We start from the raw sequence: 19,288 nt of genomic DNA on the forward strand, positions 1-19,288 counted from the left end.
TGAAAGTGTCAATTATCTCTTTCCACCATGTAATGGGAGCACTTTTTTGATACTGAGACTCCTCCCCCCCCCCACCTATTTACCTCCCTTCTAAAAGCATACCGTTTTAATGAATGTAACCTTTCTGTCCCCTTTTCCATGAGCTGTGCTCTCAACATGATGTTGATGGTGTTTGTGGGCGTCATGCTTCACACCGAGTAGGGTTATGTCACCTTGTCGTTTGTCAGGGGAGTTGTAGGATTACATGCTTATCTTATTCTTGCAAATAGAAGTTACTCAACCAGCACCCCCCACCCACCCCCACCAGCACTTCCTTACATGTACACTTCCTCTCGGTTATATCCCAACATTTCCTGCCAGCTCACTGTTAGTGGTTCAAACTCAACTGTGAACTCTGTACACTCATTCCAAATATAATCTGGAGCCTGCAATGAACATTTTGAGTTTTTTTCAGGAAGCTATTGATCGTCCTCTTCTGATTCCAAGCCGAAGCAAGCTGCCAATGTGAACCAAATTCTACAAAAGCCACTCGATTTGCAATGGAAATTTGTGCAATAATTCCATCCAACTGACAAAATGATTCACTTTCCCTAAAACCTGGATTTGAAAAATCCAACACAATAGTAAAAAAAAAAAAAAAACCTGTTGAAATGGGTTTTATGCCTCTTCTTTTGTCTGCAATGATGGGAGTCTTTTTGATGATTTCAACTGCAGTCAGATGGAATTTAACAGGGTGCCATTTATGTAAGGCGTCATAGTAACACGAGAGATGAGGGATGACAGATGTTTGACTGGACTAAATATGTTTTTATTTTATCCAGAAATTCATCTTTGATGTGCTTTTTGCACTACTTTGAGGGGAATCTGAATCTGTGTGCTGTCTGTTTCCACATGTGTTCATGATGTGTGTGTGGACTGTAAGCGCTGGTCGTTACATATTTGAGAGTGTGTGTGTGTTTTTGTGTGCCTTCATTTATTTGATTTTCTATGTTAAAACACAAAGAAGCCCTCTACTGTAGCAGCCCACGATACGCTGCAGAAATAGATGGCATTCATACTCTCTGTATTCTACCACCACCACCCTTCAAACCCCCCTCCCTCCCAATCCCCCCCAACCCTACACCAACACAACACCATCACAACTACCACGGCTTCCTCGCCGACTCTCTCACACACACACACACACACACACACACACACACACACACACACACACACACACACACACACACACACACACACACACTCCCACTTCCCTTTTTTCCCTCCTCTCTCTCTCATTATATCATGTGGGCATGAACCAAAATAAAACGGTGAATAATGGTTGGATTTGAGAAGCTGCAGAAGCTCCATCGGTTATGAAATGGATGGGTATCTGGCCGGTGGAGGATAAAACAAAAACCGATGCTGTCATTTGAAACACAAACTGGAAAAAGCCTGCAGGGGTTTGCGTGTACTCTCTCTCTCTCTCTGCGCTTTCTACTGAATCTTTGTGGATTTTCTCACTTTATGCACCATCAACAACATGCGAGTCCAGCTGAGACGAGCGGCTTTCACATCATTACATCACACCAAGTGACACTCCAGAGGCCTCTGAAACCAACATCCAAGCCCCTGTATACAAGCATCTTTTTTTTTTGCTTACACAAGCCCCACCCACACCTTCTAAAAGTCAGACACACTATACACAAACGGCTGTAATGAGCTGTCCAAGAAAAAAAAACTTACGGAGGTTTGTGGCCCTGGAAACAAAGTGCTGCGAATGCATCCCGAGGGCCTCCTCCCCCCGAAACTGCTCGCCTGGACACCCGCCCTGCAGCACGCTGGCTACGGCCCTGTCGGACAAAAAAAGTAAAAAAGAGGAGGAGCGATGAGGAAGAGGAGAGAAGAGAGACAGAGAGGCGGTGAAGAATTAGGGGAACAGACAAGAGGAACTGTGCATAACCTGGTTAATTGAATTATTCAGTCAGACAGGCTGCACTGCTGTACAGCATCCTACCATGAAGCTGTGAGGTGCTGCAAAGTGGAAGAAAATATGATTCCCTGAAGAATGGGAAATGTTTGTTTTAATTTTTTTTTTTTTACTGTTGTTACAGTAATTATTGCACAAACACTTCATTATATTGCACAATGAAAGTGTATTAAAGGGTTTTTCTGTAAACGTCTCTCTCTCTTTTACACAATGCTGCACAATGCAATGCATGGCGCGCAAATGTAGTGAGAGACACCACCCACCACCTATAAAGAGAAGAACACGTTATGTTATGATACACCTCAATGGAGAGGTAGACTGGAGTGCAGAGAGCATGAATGCACTTTTTTTTTTTTAAATTTGAAGTCTCGATGACATAATTGGATCTGGTTGCCAAGAAACAACAAGCCTGTGTACGAAATATAATGTGCCAAAAACATTCATGCAAGTTGCACTTTTATCATGTTTAGCTGCAGTGTATTTCAATCATAAATGTCTGATTTGAACAGAGGCAGATGAAAGAATAAACACATATTGCGCGCTCCAGATGACTGGATGCGTAGGCTACTACTGCAAGTGTCTTTGTAAACAAGCGCACTGAGAGAAGCAGGGAGGCAGAGAGAGAGGGAGGAAGAGAGAAAGAAGAAGGGCTGGAGGGAGATACAAAGCGAGAGAGAGAGAGACACCCACCTGGACATGTTCTCTCTCTGGGGCCGGTGCGCCTTTTCCAGCCCCAGTTTGGTGAAAATCCCCACAAGAGCCATTATGGCCACTACTCCACAAATGATGTAAACAATTAAGTTCGTCTTGTCTTTGGTGCTGTCGTGCAGCTTGTTCATCTTTTTGTAGGGAGTCTGCCCTGTCTTCATCCACACCGGGGTGTCGTAATTTTTGCAGGTGCTCTGGTCCAGCCGCGAGTGCTTGTAGGAGCAGCAGAAGCGGAAGCCACAGGTGCCGCAGCAGTACAGATAATTCCCGGTTTTGCAGATGAACGGCGGGTCCCACTGGCCCATCACGTCGTAGTAACCCCGGCATCTGTCTTCCGTGTGCGGCGTCTCCTCGGACACGCTCTCCTCCTCCCTGGAGCCGTTGGAGGTGGCGATCATTACGAATCCTCCGAGCAGCCCCGGCTCCCCGTCAGCCTTGCAGACAAGAGCCATAAGTTTGAGCACCAAGAAGCCGAGGAGAAAGTATTTACCTCTCATGGTGCTTTCTCCTCCGTTTAACTTCACGCAGACAGGAAACGACTTGGAGAAAGGGGGAAAGGCGCGCGGTCATGGTATGCTGAAAAGTCCACAAACACGCATCCGAATTGCGCCGCACCTTCATCCACGCAGGCGAACATCTTTGTTTAATCTATCATCATCATCCAAAAAATTCCCGCGCAGATAAAAGTATCCTTGGTTTATAATGTACTTCTCACTGACTGTTCCCTAACGCGCTCTCTTCTGCGCACACGTCTCTTCAGAAAGGCATTTGAAGGCTCAGATTTCGCGTTGTCAGGAGTGCATCACTTCTCCATCGGTGCGCTCTTACGCACAGGAGTAGGCAGAGACACATGCCGCACAGAGGATGAGAGCGCAGTGAGCGAATAGAAGAGCCGAGGGTGGGAGAGCCTGGTTCGCAAAAGGAGAGGAGGAGGAGGAGGAGGAGGAGAACATGGGGAGGGAGAGAGACTGCGAGGGCTGAGGAGAGTAAGAGAGAGATAGAGAGAGGAGGGGGGGCTTTATTGTGAAATATTACGATAAATGCCCCCAGATTACGCACATCACTATTCTGTTATGCCGTCGAGGAAAGGCGTGGGAGCCTTTTTCCCCCCAGTTTTTCACTTCATGCATTCCCAGTTGTGACTTTCCATTGTTTTCGAAATACTTAAAGCACATGCAGCTTATTGTGCTGCAACTGGGCTGGCAGAGCTTCTTAGGCAGGGATTGGAGTTTTTTTAAAAAGTGGATAAATCACCAAATAAATGGCCCTGTGACACAATAACCACTGTATGCCAGGGGACTTCAAACAATGTGTAGAAAAGCACAATGAGACCCTGCTTTTGGTTCTTATGTAAAACAATAAATCCTTGAAGTTACCGATACAATACTTGACAGATTTTTTTCAATTGTAAAAGTGAGTGATAGTTTCTCAAATGGCATCTAAAAGAAAAGTGTTAACATTTCCAAAACAGTGCCCGAGGTAAAGGGCAGGTGGTGTAAACATATTTAATTAATTATTTACATGTTGTGGATTTTTCAAGAGTATAGGCTACTTTTTTGCCCAACAGGTGAAGAAATTAGCTCTACAAAAACCTAATATAGGCATGAATTAATATGACCTATGGGCATACATATATCAGAATCAGATTTATATGTAATAAACCTTTTCTTGATTTGGTTATAATCCTTCTGACTTGTTTCGACACTTCCTCAATTAACCCTTCATATGTAAGAAATAGAACATATTAAAACTGATAAATTGTCTTCCCAGCCATGAGGGTGATCTGGATTAAGAATAACCTTTCTGCATACTAATGAAAGACTCATGGCCTCTTTGTAAATGTGTCTCTTTGTGAGGGCGAGGACACGAAAAGCAAAATGATTTAGTTAACTTTACAAAGGTTTATTCGGAGGACAGTAAAACAGCCGGTTTTAATAGCAGAGCAATTTTGCATATTCAGCAAATTGGCACACAAGGTTGTTTTTCTTGCTATAGCCTACATGTTGAACTAACGTATAGCCTGTGAATATATATGCAGGCTATGTAGAATAGAATAGATGTTTATTGCCATTTGCACAGGTACAGGACAGTACAGGTACATTGGAATTCTTGTGCGTTTCTCCCTGAGTCAGCTTCTACAAAAGAAAGTTTAAATTATATAGAAAATAGAAAAAAAGAGTAGAAAAGTACAAAAAAAGTAAAAGTAAAAATAAAAAAGTTGTAGTAACAGCTAAGTAAATAAAAATAAACTGTACAGAAGTTATACACTGTATTAAAGCAAAGATATAATACAAAAAAATAACAAAGGGGAACTATGAACTATGAACTATGAACAATGAATTGGAAATATAAACATGTTTTCTTGTCTCTAATGTATGTGATCTAGGCTATTTTGTAGGCATATGTAGACTATGTAGCCTATGTTTCTGTAGCCTATGTATGTGTATGTAGGCTATGTAGGCTGCCTACTATTGTAGATTTGCACACTCTCGCAAAAATCGTGCTGCCGTTTCACTGTTTTGTCAGCGTTGACAGAACAATGTGTGTTTATGGATCCTATGTATGGATGTTAATGTGGGACAGCCTCACTTGGGGCCGCTGCTGAGAAAAGTCCCACACATCCACAGACAGGCGGTGCAGTCGACTGCCGATAGCGGAGTGACCAGCAGCGTCAGAGACAGCTGGGGACACCCACCCAACAGCTCCACAACAAACCTGCTTGGAGGCTCCCTGACCGGCTCACAAGTCACGACATAGTTTTCTCTGGGAAAACTCTGTAACCATTGGAGCTCATGGCTGGGAGTGAGGAGACCTTTCTCAGGGCTAAACATCGGACATTCAGCGGACTGAGTGAAGGTAGCAGACTGTGTGTGTGGTTTATTTGTTAGCCTGCTTACAGGCTAACATGTTAGCTAAGTGTGCCTCACTCAGTCGTCACACAAGTCGTTGCCTGCTGCAGGTTCAGGGTCTGACAGCTCAGTCCATTGACAGCTTTGGTCGGAGAACTAGGTCGCTGTTGTAAACACTGTTAGCTAGCTAGCCCGTGTTTAAGAAGTAAACAACTCAAAACAAAACAATGCTCCAACAGGCTGTTCATGTTGTCGTGAAGTTTGTGTAGCTGGAAAGTGATTATCGATGAAAGAAAGATAATATAATTAAACTTGTTGAGCAATGAGCAGGAGCATTTCTGCTTTTTTGAGGACGATTTGTACTTGGCTACAACTTGAACTACTTTCACTTTGTTCAGCCTTATTTAATGAAATCAGTTTACATGTGTTGTTCAATAACACTTTTATTTCATCAGTGCGAGTTATTCAAGGACTCAAACAGTATTCAACCCTACCTGCTGTGTAAATGTGCTGCAGCATGCCTCCATTTCTACTTTTCATGCCTGTTCAGTCTAAATAAAAAAAAGGGAAGCTACTATTGAGGGACTGGAAACCTTCAGTTTTTTTTTTATTATTTGCTGCAAAAGCTTCACTCCCCCTGTGCTTTCATCTCAGATGATGATTAATTTGTTTGGAGCTCAGCTCACAATGAGCCACCTGAGAAATGTGTGCGAGGACTGTTTGAAGTTGGTTTGGACCACAGGAGCCACACAAGGCTGCTGCTTCTTATCTCCTGTCAGGGGAGCGCTGCAAGTCCTTGTTGGGGGGGTTTTTAACTCTCTTTTTCATTTGTCAGAAAAAAAATAGTTCACACATTTGGTTCCAGAGAGAGTCATTCTACTATGAAGTATGTATGCAGTGTAACAAATTGAAATGCAGAATTTATGCGAGTGCGCCTTACAGCTTTATGAAATCTTTACTGATTTACAGAGGAAATTGTTATTAACTCATAGAATAGGAACGAAATGCATAGGGGGTATGCAATATGCATGCACATTTACATGTCTGTGTGTGCACTGTGCACAATCAAACACTTCTTTGCAAACAAGAATAGGACTACACACCTCAGTAACAGTTACCTGCATGCATACTGAGGTGTGTGTCACTGCTAAGGGAGTTTTATATGCAAACAGAGCTGAGAAACTATTGTGAGCTGAAAGTTTAATATGCAAATGTAGGCTCTGATCTGTGTCAAACATTTTTCTATTTTTGGAGATTTCTCTGATAACTTTCACGCCTTCCTGATGCGTAGTCTCATACCGAAATAGAAGCTTTTTTTTGTAAACAGCTGGAGATTATTTAGAGGGTTTAGTGATGGCATTTGGATGCTTTTGTAGGTGTGTGTCCTGGCTCAGTACAAGAGAACTCCTATCTAAAAACAAGCTAAACTAATACAAGCAGCCATGTTTAGATGCCACTATCATTTGTCTGCATTGTAAAAACTCTGATATTTTACTAAAAATGTTTTAAACAGTTTTAATCTTTTAAAAACACATCCATGAAATATATAAACTGTGCATTTGTCACGTTTGACTCCGAGAAGTATTGTGAGATTTTCAGTTTTGAGAGTCATGACTATAGTTGTTGGTGAATTGAATCTGTTCAGTGCATGGTGTGCTCTTATGGTCACACCGTTGATCAACACACACTAAAAGGAACGCAACAGTTTAAATCTATGATTATTCTTCGTCATGTGTGGGGTCTCACATTTTCAAAATCTTTCAGTGTGGGCCTGTTATCTAAATTTAAGTCAGATATAGTTTTTTAGACTTTTAAGCTACAGTCACCTGACGACTCCAGAAAACATCTTACTTAAAGATACTACAGGCAAAAATATCTTCCAATAGGGCAGACTTCACTTGTTAAGTCTCTTGAAATGAGATGTAGTCACTTATTTAGATCATAGATCTGATTTGAAATTTGAATTAAAAAAAAAAAAAGAATGATATACATTTAAAAAAAAAAAAAAAAAAAGTATTTACTTTATAAATCCCTGAGGGAAATGTACACTCTGTTATTGAGAGACATGCTTCTCACACACTGGCCCGAATCACACACATTGTGGACATGCATTAGTGGAGAGATGTCAGAGTGGGGCTGCTACAAACTGCTACCAGAGCTGTTGGGGGTTCAGTGCCTTGCTCAAGGGCACCTCGGCAGCGCTCGGGAAGTGCCCTGGCACCTCTCCAGCTACCAGACCAGACCTCCCGTTCCCAACCCAAGTCTGAGCTACTGCCGCCCCCTTTCAAGGCCCAGACTTGTCAGGTGAATGTGGTTCATTATAATTCATGATGAGACATGTTTGTTATTAGAATTTAAATGGTAAATGGACTTGAGCTTGTAGAGCCCTTTTCTAGTCTATGACTACTCAAAGCTCTTTTTCACCGCAGGTCACACCTACACATTCACACAGTGAGTGATGTAAAGAGTCCATCAGTAACTAATCCCATATTCACATGCCGCCGGCAAAGCAGCAGGAGCAACCTAGGGTTAAGTGTCTTGCCCAAGGGGCTGGGGATAGAACCGCAGACCATCCGGTTGAAAGGTGACTCTACCACTGATCCACAGCCGTCCCTTTAGACAAATACACTCACTAAGATTTGAGTTTTTGCAGTGTAGAACAGATGCATTGATCAGAATGGCATTTCTGATACTTGTATCTTTGTCCGACTCTGCTGCGTTGTCAGCCTTCTCTCAAGATAAACTTTACTCCAGGGGTCAAAGTAGCTGTTTCAATTGAAAAATCATCAACAGCCGCAACTGTAGTCACACATTAAGATCAAGCCGAACTAGTTTACTGACTGAAGGCACTCTAAAGTAATTCGATGTCTAAAGTAAAAGATGAAGACGATAATAATTAAAGTGTCTTTCCTCGCATGGTTTCATAAATGTCAATTACACCGAAGGGGGAATAGAGGGGCTGATTGTTGAGCTTTGACTCATCTGGTGTGGGGGGGTGGGGGGGGTGGGGGGGTGGGGGGGGGGAGACGCATGACGTGTCTCTCTTTGTGTCTCTTTTTTTCTTTTTTCTTCTTCCATCTGCAGAGTTTCTCTGGAGGAAATAATTATGGTGAATCCATTGGGGATCGAGATCAAATGGATAGCATGTTAAACACAGACAACCTCTGAACAGCTTTGCTTGTTTGCTGTGAGAGAGGGAAATTGTACCGGACGTAGATGCAGATTCTATCCTCTACACATGTGGAGTATGAAACTGTTTTAACACCCGCCCTGAGTGGATGTCCATTTGCAGGCAACATTTTTTATTTACTTAGCATGAACATTTTCTCCGGTGCCCGTCATGTCAAACCTCGTCATTACCATCAGCCATGCTGAGTGCCTGCTTCCGTCCTTTGCCTTGTTAATGAATATTGGAGAGTGATTAGATTGCAGGGCCCTTGTGTTGTATAATACCAGGATTATGCAAAACACTTGTTCTTTGCCATTCATGCTCCAGCATGCGGTTGTTTGTTTGTTAATTATTTAACATGAGTTACTCATGGGGTGAGCATGAACTACTTTTACAAAAAGGATTCACTTCATATTTCCCTGCACATTAAATTCCCAGTGCTCCGTCCTGATCCTTTTCTTCTTTTATCTTATGTTCATTCCCAGGCTTCTGCGAGAAGCTTTCACAGCAGGCCTCATACCACCTGAATGACTAAGGCTGTAATGACACGTAATCCCTAAAGCTTTTATGTTTCTGTGTTCTACTCTGTGCAGTGTTCTGTGCGGGCATCCTGTGTCACCTTAACATATTGTGATGGAAATATTTAGATGCTGCCTAAATGTGACAGTAATACCCAGAAGATAGAACAAAAGGTCAACTGCTTAGAAAGGCTTTGTACATCAAATAAATGTGTGCAACAAGTTTGAAATCTAGCAAAGTGAACTGATTATAAGAAACTGTGAAGTCGCACCAGTATGTAAGATGCAGTCTGTTTTTTTGGGGGGGTCTCCCAGAGGGGGGGGGGGGGGTACAAGCTGTCTTCAGTTGTCTTCTGTGAAATCAACAACCTGCATTTTCTGTGCAGCTCTTTCTAGTATCAATCAATCATTATTTGTGTAGCGCCAATTCACAAGTGTTATCTCGAGTTTACAAAAGAGTATATGGGATAATATGCAGGAAGGATTCCTCCTTTGTATATTCCTGTATATTCCTTGCGTTCCTGTTGTCCACACTTCCTTGCAGGCCGTGCATGAATGAGGACGGCGGTGGTTGTGGGGACGACACAGTCCCATGGTGGTTGCTGGGCGTCAGTCGGTGGTTGTGGGGCGACACAGTCCCAAAGGTTGATGGCTGGGCGTCAAGCCGTGGACGGGACGATACAGTCCTATAGTACCACTCTGAGTCGCATTACCCACTACCTCTGGTTACTTGTTTTCTTTTTAGAAGGACTTCAATCAAACCAGCTCTCCTCAAGGTCTATTAACAGTAGTTTTGGGCAGTTAATCAAGTTTCAATTTCAATTATGATTTAGGCTTCTCGAATCATGGAAACAATATACAATATAATCAAGATTAACGACGAATGTGCTGCTTGCTGTGTTGCGCTTGTTTTTTCCTTAGCTTCTGTCATGTAAGTGTTTGTTGTTATATTTTAACCACAAATTGATATCAGTCCTGATTTTAACAATCAGTGCATCTCTACTTTAAATATATGTTGACCTCATATAGCGTTCGTTCCTATTCTAAATTTAAGACACGTCCCGTTACAACTATAAGATTAATGATTTCTCTGGCTTTGATAACTGTTGGAAATATCTGAGATAATGTAAGTTTTAGTCCATTTTTTATTATTTTACATATTTTAATGTAAACATCAAATTCTTACATATTGTACGTTTTATGAATTGAAGTCATGACTTTTTTAACAAGTGTTCCTTTCATTCCTTTCATTTCTTGCATAACATCAACAATGTAAAGTTGCTTGCTTAATAAACAGATTAAATTGTGCTCTTAAAAGTCAAAGTGGCTCCCTGTCAACACAAACACTAAGTCCACTCTTGTTCTTCTTTTGTTTCAGATGCGGAGCGCGAGTGGACCGGACCTTTTTACTTCATCCAGGCCGCCGACCCGCAGCTCGGCCTGATGAAAGCCTGGAGGGTGGGCGACTCAGATGGCGGAGGGGACGAATGGCAAGAGGAGGTGGAGCTCACCAAGCTGGCCGTGGAGGCTGTGAACCAGCTCAGACCCAGGCCGAGGTTCATGGTGCTGTGTGGCGACCTGGTCCATGCTATGCCAGGTAGGGATGGAGAACGTAAACACCACTCGTATCACTTAAAGAATTTGAGGAAGTTTTGTAAATTGCAAGAACAAAAAAAAAAGGGCAGACAAATATCTGGTGTGTTCTCGGAAGAAACTACAACAGCAAATGCTTACGACCGAAAATATATCAGTGAGGAGCATTACTGACAATTAAAACAAGATATTGGCATCAACCAGGGTAGCTGCCAATTATCTGCCTCCTGTTTGAGAACATAATGTGATCTCACAGATGCCAGATTCATGAGCTTTAACTCTGCTCAGACTCTTCTCGTCAGACCGAAACCACACAGCAGTGGGCCCACAAGCGTCATCTGAAAGCATCTGGTGCATCATGCAGGCTCATGCAAATGCTGCTCTTGCTTGAAAGTGTTTGGAAGTACACCCAAAAAAACCCAGGAAAAACATGCTGGGGTTTTAGCACTTTTCAACTGTTACACCGATCAACTTGTTTCTTTTGTGTGCGCCTATTTTGTATTCAGGACTCTGCAGCCACACGTTGAAAGATCCCCCCCCCCCCCCCCCCAAAAAAAAAAAAAGCTGAGAGTTTTACATCAAAGAGATCAAAGCAAGATTGAGGGTGATGTAGGAAATGATTAACAAACCACCAGCAGAGCACTGTAACATCATTTAATAATGGATCAGTTCATCAGGCATCAAATGAAGTCGTATCTTTCTTTGGTTGAATCATAGACTGTAAATATTAATGGAGGAATCCTGAGTGACGTCATCCATCTGTTACAGCAGGGGGGTCCAGAGGCTCATCAGCAGCAGCCGCCATGCTGGAAATCCTGTCTCAGCCTAACTTTAAGTCAACCTAACGACAGGCAGAGAGCTGGAGCTGGGGCGGGTTTTAAGCCTCTAGACCAGTGGTACTCAGCCTTGTTAGACTTAAGACCCACAATCCAAAAAACCTCTTTCTTTCCTAAAGTATGTGTGGGAAACACAGTGACATGACTTGCAAAGAATAATTTCTGCTGACAATGTTTCCCTTTTTTTTCTCCAAGTTGGACCTAAAAGAGTCACAACTAGTCCCAAATGAGCCACATGTGGGCTCGAGAGCCTCGGGTTGAGTATCACTGCTGTTACATTGCACCCACCTGTCAATCATGTCAGCCAATCAACTTATTATGGATATCACCAATTGTTAATAAAATCAAAACGGATGCTTGATTATGTCAAAAGTCATAGTCATTATTTTAATTGGAACGCCGGTGCACGCAAACATAAGCTAGTTTAGCTAATGCTAACCCTAAGTCCCCACACATGCAACCTCAGCATGACCTTATTGAGACAGGACAGCTGAAGATAGGAAATGTGGGGACAGAGTGCAACGAGGGCTATAGCCTCTGTCAGTGGTGATCTAGCTCTACCAACCGAGCCAAACCGCTTGACCTGTTGATTTGTAGTCCTAAATTATTTCACGTGTGCCAGAAAGACTTTTGGCTGTAAGGAGCGAGTTTTCAAACCCCTGCCCCACTAAAGCTTTACGTCTGAGTCCAACGCTGCAGAGTCTCAGCTCTGATGTCAACAGAAGCTGAGCAAGATTTCTGACAATCATCAGTCTGCAGATTCCAGAATATGTCTTGTAACATACCGTAGATGTATTGATCCATGTATTCTCCGGTGCTCTTGGAGATAGTCCTAATCTAATTCATGCATTCTGTTAACAAGGCCAGCTTTTGCAAAGTCGACTACAGAATATTCCTGTTTGAGTTATGTTCAAGCATTAGCCTTCTCTGTTTCCCATTAGAGTCTGTAAACAACGCTCTCCCCTATGACAGCAGCTGATATTTATCTATGAAATAGTACTGGCCTTCTGGCTGTTCCCAACCAAGCTTTGCTTCTGTGCAGATGAATATTTCAGCTGTTGAATAAACAAGACTCACTCTAAATTCTTCCTCAGTTCTTACAATCTATATAAGCTTTTGGCAGTGCTGGTTTCTGTTGCCAGAGTGCTGCAGCTGAGAGGAGTCGAAGTTAGTTCTCCTCATTGTTAGAAAACATTGGAACCCCATTATGAGAGCATGCAGTATTTACCTTTTAAATATATCTAGTTGTTTTCAAGCTATTTGTAGGATTGTAAGATTTAGCTTTTGTTGAAGTGGTTCAACAGTTGAATACCGGTTGCAGATCATTTAGTTTGTGAATAATGCTGAACAGTGCCGGGCATCGGTTTCTCTCCATCACTCTTACTCTGGGAGTTAGACATGTTAGATTTCTTGGAACCAGGACAGCGAGCCGAGTCAGCCGACTTAATTTTTTCTCGGTGGCAGCTGGTTTCCCCAATTCACCAGATGCTCCCTCTGTCGAGCCAGACAAATAGATTTTTCAGAATAGGTCTGGCTTTGGAGAAAAAAAGTTCAGTTACCTCCAGAAATGGCTTGGACGAGGAAGCAAACAATCGCTTTTGAGCTCGTGTTTCACTTCAGTTGGAACTGCCACATTAAGTTTGAGTGTTCAATTGGGCTCCCTTGTGTCGGTCTGCATCTTTGTAATGCTTGTAGTGACAGATTTGTGATGTTTAATATCGACCTGAAAACATAAACCAACCGATTCCACTTCTCATTTTAAAGATCTGTTAAATCTGTAGACTCTTGCGCCTCAGTAGAGAAGTGCCACACATAGGGCCTTGTTCACAGTAACTGTAATGAAATGAGTTACAACAGGGGAGGGGGGTGTGTATTTTTCAAAGTCCAGCTGCCTGTTTGATAACAAGGAGAGATGAACAAGCTGGGAGAAACCCGCTGCAGAGTTAATGTTCAGCTAAAAGAGCCACAAGCGCCCAGCAAATGCTAACTACCTCTGCATGGAAATTAGCATGAGCTGCCAGGAGAAATGGGAACCAAAAAAAACAGGTCTGCAAGTGATACTGTCTCCCTCTGTGCCTCTGCATTTCGTCTCTATGTCAGTCTGTCTGCTCTCATGTTAGGCTGCGTCGAGATGAAAGCACCCTGGCCTTGATAACCCATTTAAAGATTACGTAAGGTACCGAGCAGAAGGAGGATATTTTGTTGTATGTGGTGCAGTATGTCAGCTGTGAAACGTCCTTGGCCCCTGTTTTTTTTACAATTTCACTCAAGGCAAACTATTTATACGCAACACAGATTGGGCTTGGCGTAGCCACAGAACAACTCTTGCCCTCCTCTTCCTTTTTTTTCTTTTCTGGGTCATTATGAGCACCAATTTTAGCTGTGCATGAACCCTCCTGGAGCTGTCCGTCCCCGTTGTCTTTGATCCATGCTGTAGGCGTCCAAGTTTCCCTCTCATCTCCATGACTGCACCATTTAGACCGAAAACATGGCCGCTGTGCATTTTCCCTGATTCCTCCCTCGCCTTCGTCCGATCAGTCGCATTTATAGGTCACAGCGAGATCTATTTCAGATGCACAGTAGGATAGTAGATTGTGTTAGCATGGGGTTTAAAACCACGAGGGCCTCGGGGGACCTTTAAACGCCGTAGCGTCAGCCCTTGTTACTGTCAGCCCCAACAGAGCAGGTTGTGTGTGCCATCCTCATTACTCACCACGTCCATCACGCGCCTTGGCAACCGGGATGGAGCATCAGTCGGATGCAGGGTAGAGATCTTTTAGCCGGAGCCGCTCCCTCAATCTCTCGGCTGACATTTCCCCTTAAACTGTTTATTTACAATACAGAATGAATGGGTGGCGGCCAGGGGAAGCTGGCTGTCAACCGGCATTGTCAACACTGCTGGCTGCCGGCGACAGGAAATTGGCAACTGTATTTTCTGTTCCCACGGATTTCACTCTCCATCTCTCCTCCTCTCCTCGGTCACTCGAAACGTTTCTCTATTCCTGTCTGTCTCTTTCTCTCTCATCTGTCTGCTCCCTTTAGTAAACAGCTGTGGTCTCATGCCTCATACCTTATTTTGACAACCTTCATTTGCAAGTGTGACAGTACACAAACACACTGATTTATTCCTGCCTCTGATGAATCTATTTGAAGCATCCATTTGAATTAAATCTGAAGAGGAAAGAAAAGTTCTGTTTGATCTTGTAATTGTTCTGTTACAACAATAGGGAAGAAACAACAGAGGCTGTCGAGTTCGTCAGTATCGGTTTGTGCTCTGGACCTTGATATGAAGCAGGAAAACTCAAGGCTTTCTACCGTAGTTACATTAAATACATTTAATTTCTTATCAGAGGCGATGTTCTCATACAAGTTTGTCCTTTTGAAATACCAATTCTTAAACATATAGACTTTTGTGTCGGTGGATATAGAGTTTGTCACATATGCGATAGTGAGGCTGAAACATGTCAAACTGAGGCCGAGTCTGAAACCACATACATAAAAGATCCAAATAGAGTGTAGGACTCAAAAATGCAATCAAAGGCAGAGTTCAATCCAAGTTGGTACACAGGCAATCAATCAGCAAGGCAAATGAATAACAAAGAAATGAGCAGGTAAAGAAAAGTCAACGGTCAAACTTCATGCAATGGCCATACACTCGGAAACTCACTAAAAAAGAATGCCTGAACGAGGTGACACTTGGTAACACACAACAAACTGCCTGCATGAGGGATTTCCCCGACAATCAGGGGAAAACGAGACGAAGGCGAGTACAATCAGGGCTGGGGAGGGACAAGGGCGGGAAACACGAGGAAGTTGTAGTTGAGTCACCAAACCTCGAGGCCGAGTCAAACTTGGGTCCCCAGAGCTTGAGTCAGAGTCTCTTCCCCATTACCTGAGTCCGAGTAGTAGTCCCCACTATCTAGGTGCAAGTCGGAGTCCTCAAAGTTGAGTATGAGCCGAGTTCTAAGATGGGCTTCAGTTCTTCACTTTAGCACATTAATCTATTTATTCCGAAGCTTCTTATCTGAGCTTTAACTCTCTATGATCACATTTTCACATCCACACTTCCCTAATCCATTTCACAAACATTCAATGACTGTGCCATTGGGAAAACTTTGGGGTTAGTGTCTTGCCTTAGGAGACTTTAAGATATGGACTGACGAGCCTGGGGATCGAACTGCCAATCTGCAGATTGAATGTCGACCTACTCTCCGAGCCACAGCTGCCCCTGGTGAAGTGCTGATTAGGAGAGAAAGAGAATCCCTGGTTGGCGTAAAGGCTTCCATTTGCATCCCATACTGGGCGACAACCACATTCCCTAAAACGGAACCCGCCTGCTGTGGAGTTGCTCGCCTGCACTTTGTGCCATCCAGACCTTTTCCTGGTACGATGTTCCTTGATCCCAATTCCCCGTCTGCACTCCAATCGAAGCCAGCCCTCAAGAGACACTTTCTCATCTCAAGGACTTCCTTCGATCTCGCGTCTCTTCCTCCATTCCCTGTCGCTGCCTCTCCCTCACTCACCCTGTCTTTCTCTCACTTATTTTCCAAAGCTGACAAATGAAGAGGATAAAGAGCAGGGAAAGGGGGCGGTGGCAGAGGTGGAGAGAGAGCAAGATACAGAGATGATTAGATTAGAGAAACATGCCGGACTTAACGCTCTCCTAATGAGCACTACAAAGGATTCAAGCATAGTCTCCTGGGCTTCGTGAGGGATGTTATGCATGATACAGAGAAGGTCTGAAGTACATGTGTGCCTCTGCATGTGTGTGTAAAACTTACAAAAGGTTAAGTAGAGGTTGCCTTGGGACGTCCCTGTCCTTCTCTATAACTGTGGACAGCTGTTTGACTGCAGTTGATGGGGTATAAAATGGGGCTCTCAGTAGGCTTCTGAAGCAGAGAGAAAAGTACCAAAACTGCCCTGAGAGGATTTGTTGTTGGGACACGTGGAAGCATTTTGGATTTATTTTTAGAGGCGGACCGTTTGGAGATGGTGTGTGTTTATCTAAAGAGATGCTCCATTGGTGTGTGGGCAGTAATAGGTCTGCCAGGAGTGCAGAAGTTTGGAAATGTTTCAGTATTACCATTTCCCCCACCACATTCCCAAACGAGCTGGGGATACTTTATTCATCAAGTGTGCCCCCCCCCCCCCCCCCCCCCCCCCCCCCGGGGTCTCCTCTATGTCGGACGTGCCTAGAAAACTTCTAAAGGGAGATATACAGGAGGAATTCTTAAGGTGCCAATATACTCATAAATCAGAAATGCTAGGTGCATGGTTGAATAATTTCAGAAATCCCCAATCCAATCCAACACTTGCATTGGTGGGGATTACATCCTGAGAATTTCTGCAATTTTCTAAGGCAGACTATCTTGCATTCACATGCTCGTCATTGGGGGTTCAGGCAGGTGTGTGGGGGTGAGCCAGTTGGTAGAGTTTAAACAGTGTTGTTGGGGGGGCTTGGAGTGTTACGGCATGGCAGGTTTAGAAATAATTTAGTTCATTAGAATTTTTCATAAACAAATGGTCATAAATAATATGATTATTCCAATCAATCACTTACCTTAAATATAACTTAATGTCAACATTAATAACCATTATATATATAGATTCAGTTGCAGGGGGTCAAGTTAATAAAATAAAAAAAGGCGGAAAACCTTTGGCAAGACAGTTTAAAACTTTTAAAATGAAAGCGTAAAGGTCAGACTTATCATGTTCTGATTGGACAAGAACCCCAAGTGATGGAGCGTACTCAAGGAGACTTCAGTAGAAACAGGAAATATCTGCAGAAGATCCTCCTGCGGTAGCATGCCTAAAAAGTGTGACTGTAAGTTTTATTGCACAGGTGTGGGTAAAACAGTCTGAAAAACTGAGGAGGTAAGATGTAAAAGAGACTCTATGGATATCCAAGATGGAAGACAAAGTGACAGTCTGATGTGATAACTACAGTTCTTTGCCTTTATGTTCGTGCCACGTGTCATTGGACGTATTCACAGTATTAACAAATGTGTTGGAAAGAACATACTGTTGTGCAGAAAAGCAGCTTCATAGTAAATGTCCCCCCAGCCCTGAGTTTTTTGTATACTATGTTCACACATCGGCTCACCAAGATTCAGGCAGAGATGTTACCTGGGGGCTGGAATAAAAATGTCAAGGTTAAGTCAGGGTGAAAAATTTAGCAGTTTGCGTTCACACATGCAGCTCGGCCATGAAAGTGAAAAATTTGCAGGAGTTTTGTGAATGTGTGTGAAGAACAGCTTTTGCGTCAAACTATGTTCCTGTCGCTTTAAGGAGAGACTCACTGTTTTGGTGTTGAATGCATTATTATCTCCATATCCAAATGAAATGTCTCCCTCTAAATGGTTGTTCCAAACTACTATAAACTCTTTTTTCTTATTATGTACAATCAATACACAGCATACAAACCAGTTCTGCTGTTGCATAACAAGACCCCAAATTAGACAGCAAAACCCCATCAGTGGATTTCTTTGAATGTGAAGGATGTTCCCCTCTTAAGTTTGAGCCAAGCCGCTCTTTTGGTCATTCACCAAAACTTCTAAAACTATATTAAAGTTGGAACAGTCTAGCATACTGTAGTGTAACAGAGTTGTGTGTGTGTGTGTGTATGTGACAGGTTGTAGCATACATTTACAACAACTTCCTCCTATACTACCTCGTCTCACACATCCACGTCAGCGCACCGTGTCAGTGTACAAACTCCAGTTAGTCAGGAATAGAGGTCCCCACACGCTGAAAGTGTTTTAAGTGCAGAGAATGTATGCGACAGGAGGGACCCCCCCCCCCCCGCACACTCGGGCCTGTGTGCAGTCTCCACAGTCTTTAGAGGGAAATTGAGAGGAGAGCTTACAGTGTTGGACAGGCTCAACGAGAACCTGCCAAAGTCTCCTGTCAAGGTCTGAGAATCACAGTGTGGCAATCTCATTAAAGGAACAAGGCCTTTCAGTCAGAGCTGCAGAGAGAGAGAGACGGGCGCTGCATTGTGGTTTTTATTTCCATATATACCACTCTGTACGGTGTGTTGCTTGTTTAAAAAGAAGAGGGGACGCCTGTACTGTAAATGTATGCATAGAATGTCAAATTAGCCTCCATTATATCCTGTGCATATAGAATCCTGCTCATTTATGAAAGTAACTGTTGTGCAGCATTGTGATGCTCCTTTTTGCATTTTTTTTTTTAATGTAGATTTTTTAAAAAGCGCACACTTAACAGGAATGTATTCTTATCACCAATCGTCTGCTCACTATTCATATTGGCATTATTACCAGTGGTAGAGGGGGAATACAAATATAAACATCCTACCAATGTTAAACTGCTGCTGCCTTAATGGTGTCATGCCCATAACCACTCCCCATTCATCTTAAGCAAAGGGGTATTAAATGTAGATTGATGGGGCTCTGTATGGTTTGGGATTGCTTTGCACTTTGCAATACAGTTGGATGATTCATGAGTATTGCAATCCTGGTGGATGGCTGTAGTTGGGGGGGGCAGGCAGCTGGAGGTGTGAGGAAGCAGAAGGCAGCACAGCGTCCCCTGCACCTGTGTGTTTGCCTACCAGCGCTTTTTTTTTTTTTTTTTTTTTTTCCAACATTCATTTATCCAAAGAGAGCCCAGCCCTGCTTCACACT

The 19,288-nt window shown here is 43.2% G+C and overlaps 2 protein-coding genes across 2 annotated transcripts in view; one reads left to right on the top strand and one right to left on the bottom strand.

Annotated features, from left to right (window-relative positions):
- Positions 1-1,132: 1,132 nt before the first annotated feature.
- On the bottom strand, positions 1,133-3,517 carry LOC132955737 (protein shisa-9A-like). The gene is made up of 2 exons (XM_061028707.1): positions 2,663-3,517; positions 1,133-1,835 (listed from the first exon to the last, which is right to left on the bottom strand). The coding sequence occupies exons 1-2, from the start codon at positions 3,175-3,177 to the stop codon at positions 1,682-1,684; spliced, it is 669 nt and encodes a 222-aa protein (XP_060884690.1). The 5' UTR covers positions 3,178-3,517; the 3' UTR covers positions 1,133-1,681.
- Positions 3,518-5,311: 1,794 nt separating this feature from the next.
- Positions 5,312-19,288, top strand: part of cpped1 (calcineurin-like phosphoesterase domain containing 1) — a 36,133-nt gene continuing 22,156 nt past the window's right edge. Inside the window, exons 1-2 of the mRNA XM_061027645.1 lie at positions 5,312-5,536; positions 10,595-10,813. Of these exons, the coding sequence (XP_060883628.1) occupies positions 5,473-5,536; positions 10,595-10,813 (283 nt within the window). The 5' untranslated portion in view covers positions 5,312-5,472. The remainder of the gene's footprint in view (positions 5,537-10,594; positions 10,814-19,288) is intronic.

The sequence above is a fragment of the Labrus mixtus genome, chromosome 21, assembly GCF_963584025.1.
Source record: "Labrus mixtus chromosome 21, fLabMix1.1, whole genome shotgun sequence".
NCBI classification, from domain to species: domain Eukaryota; kingdom Metazoa; phylum Chordata; class Actinopteri; order Labriformes; family Labridae; genus Labrus; species Labrus mixtus.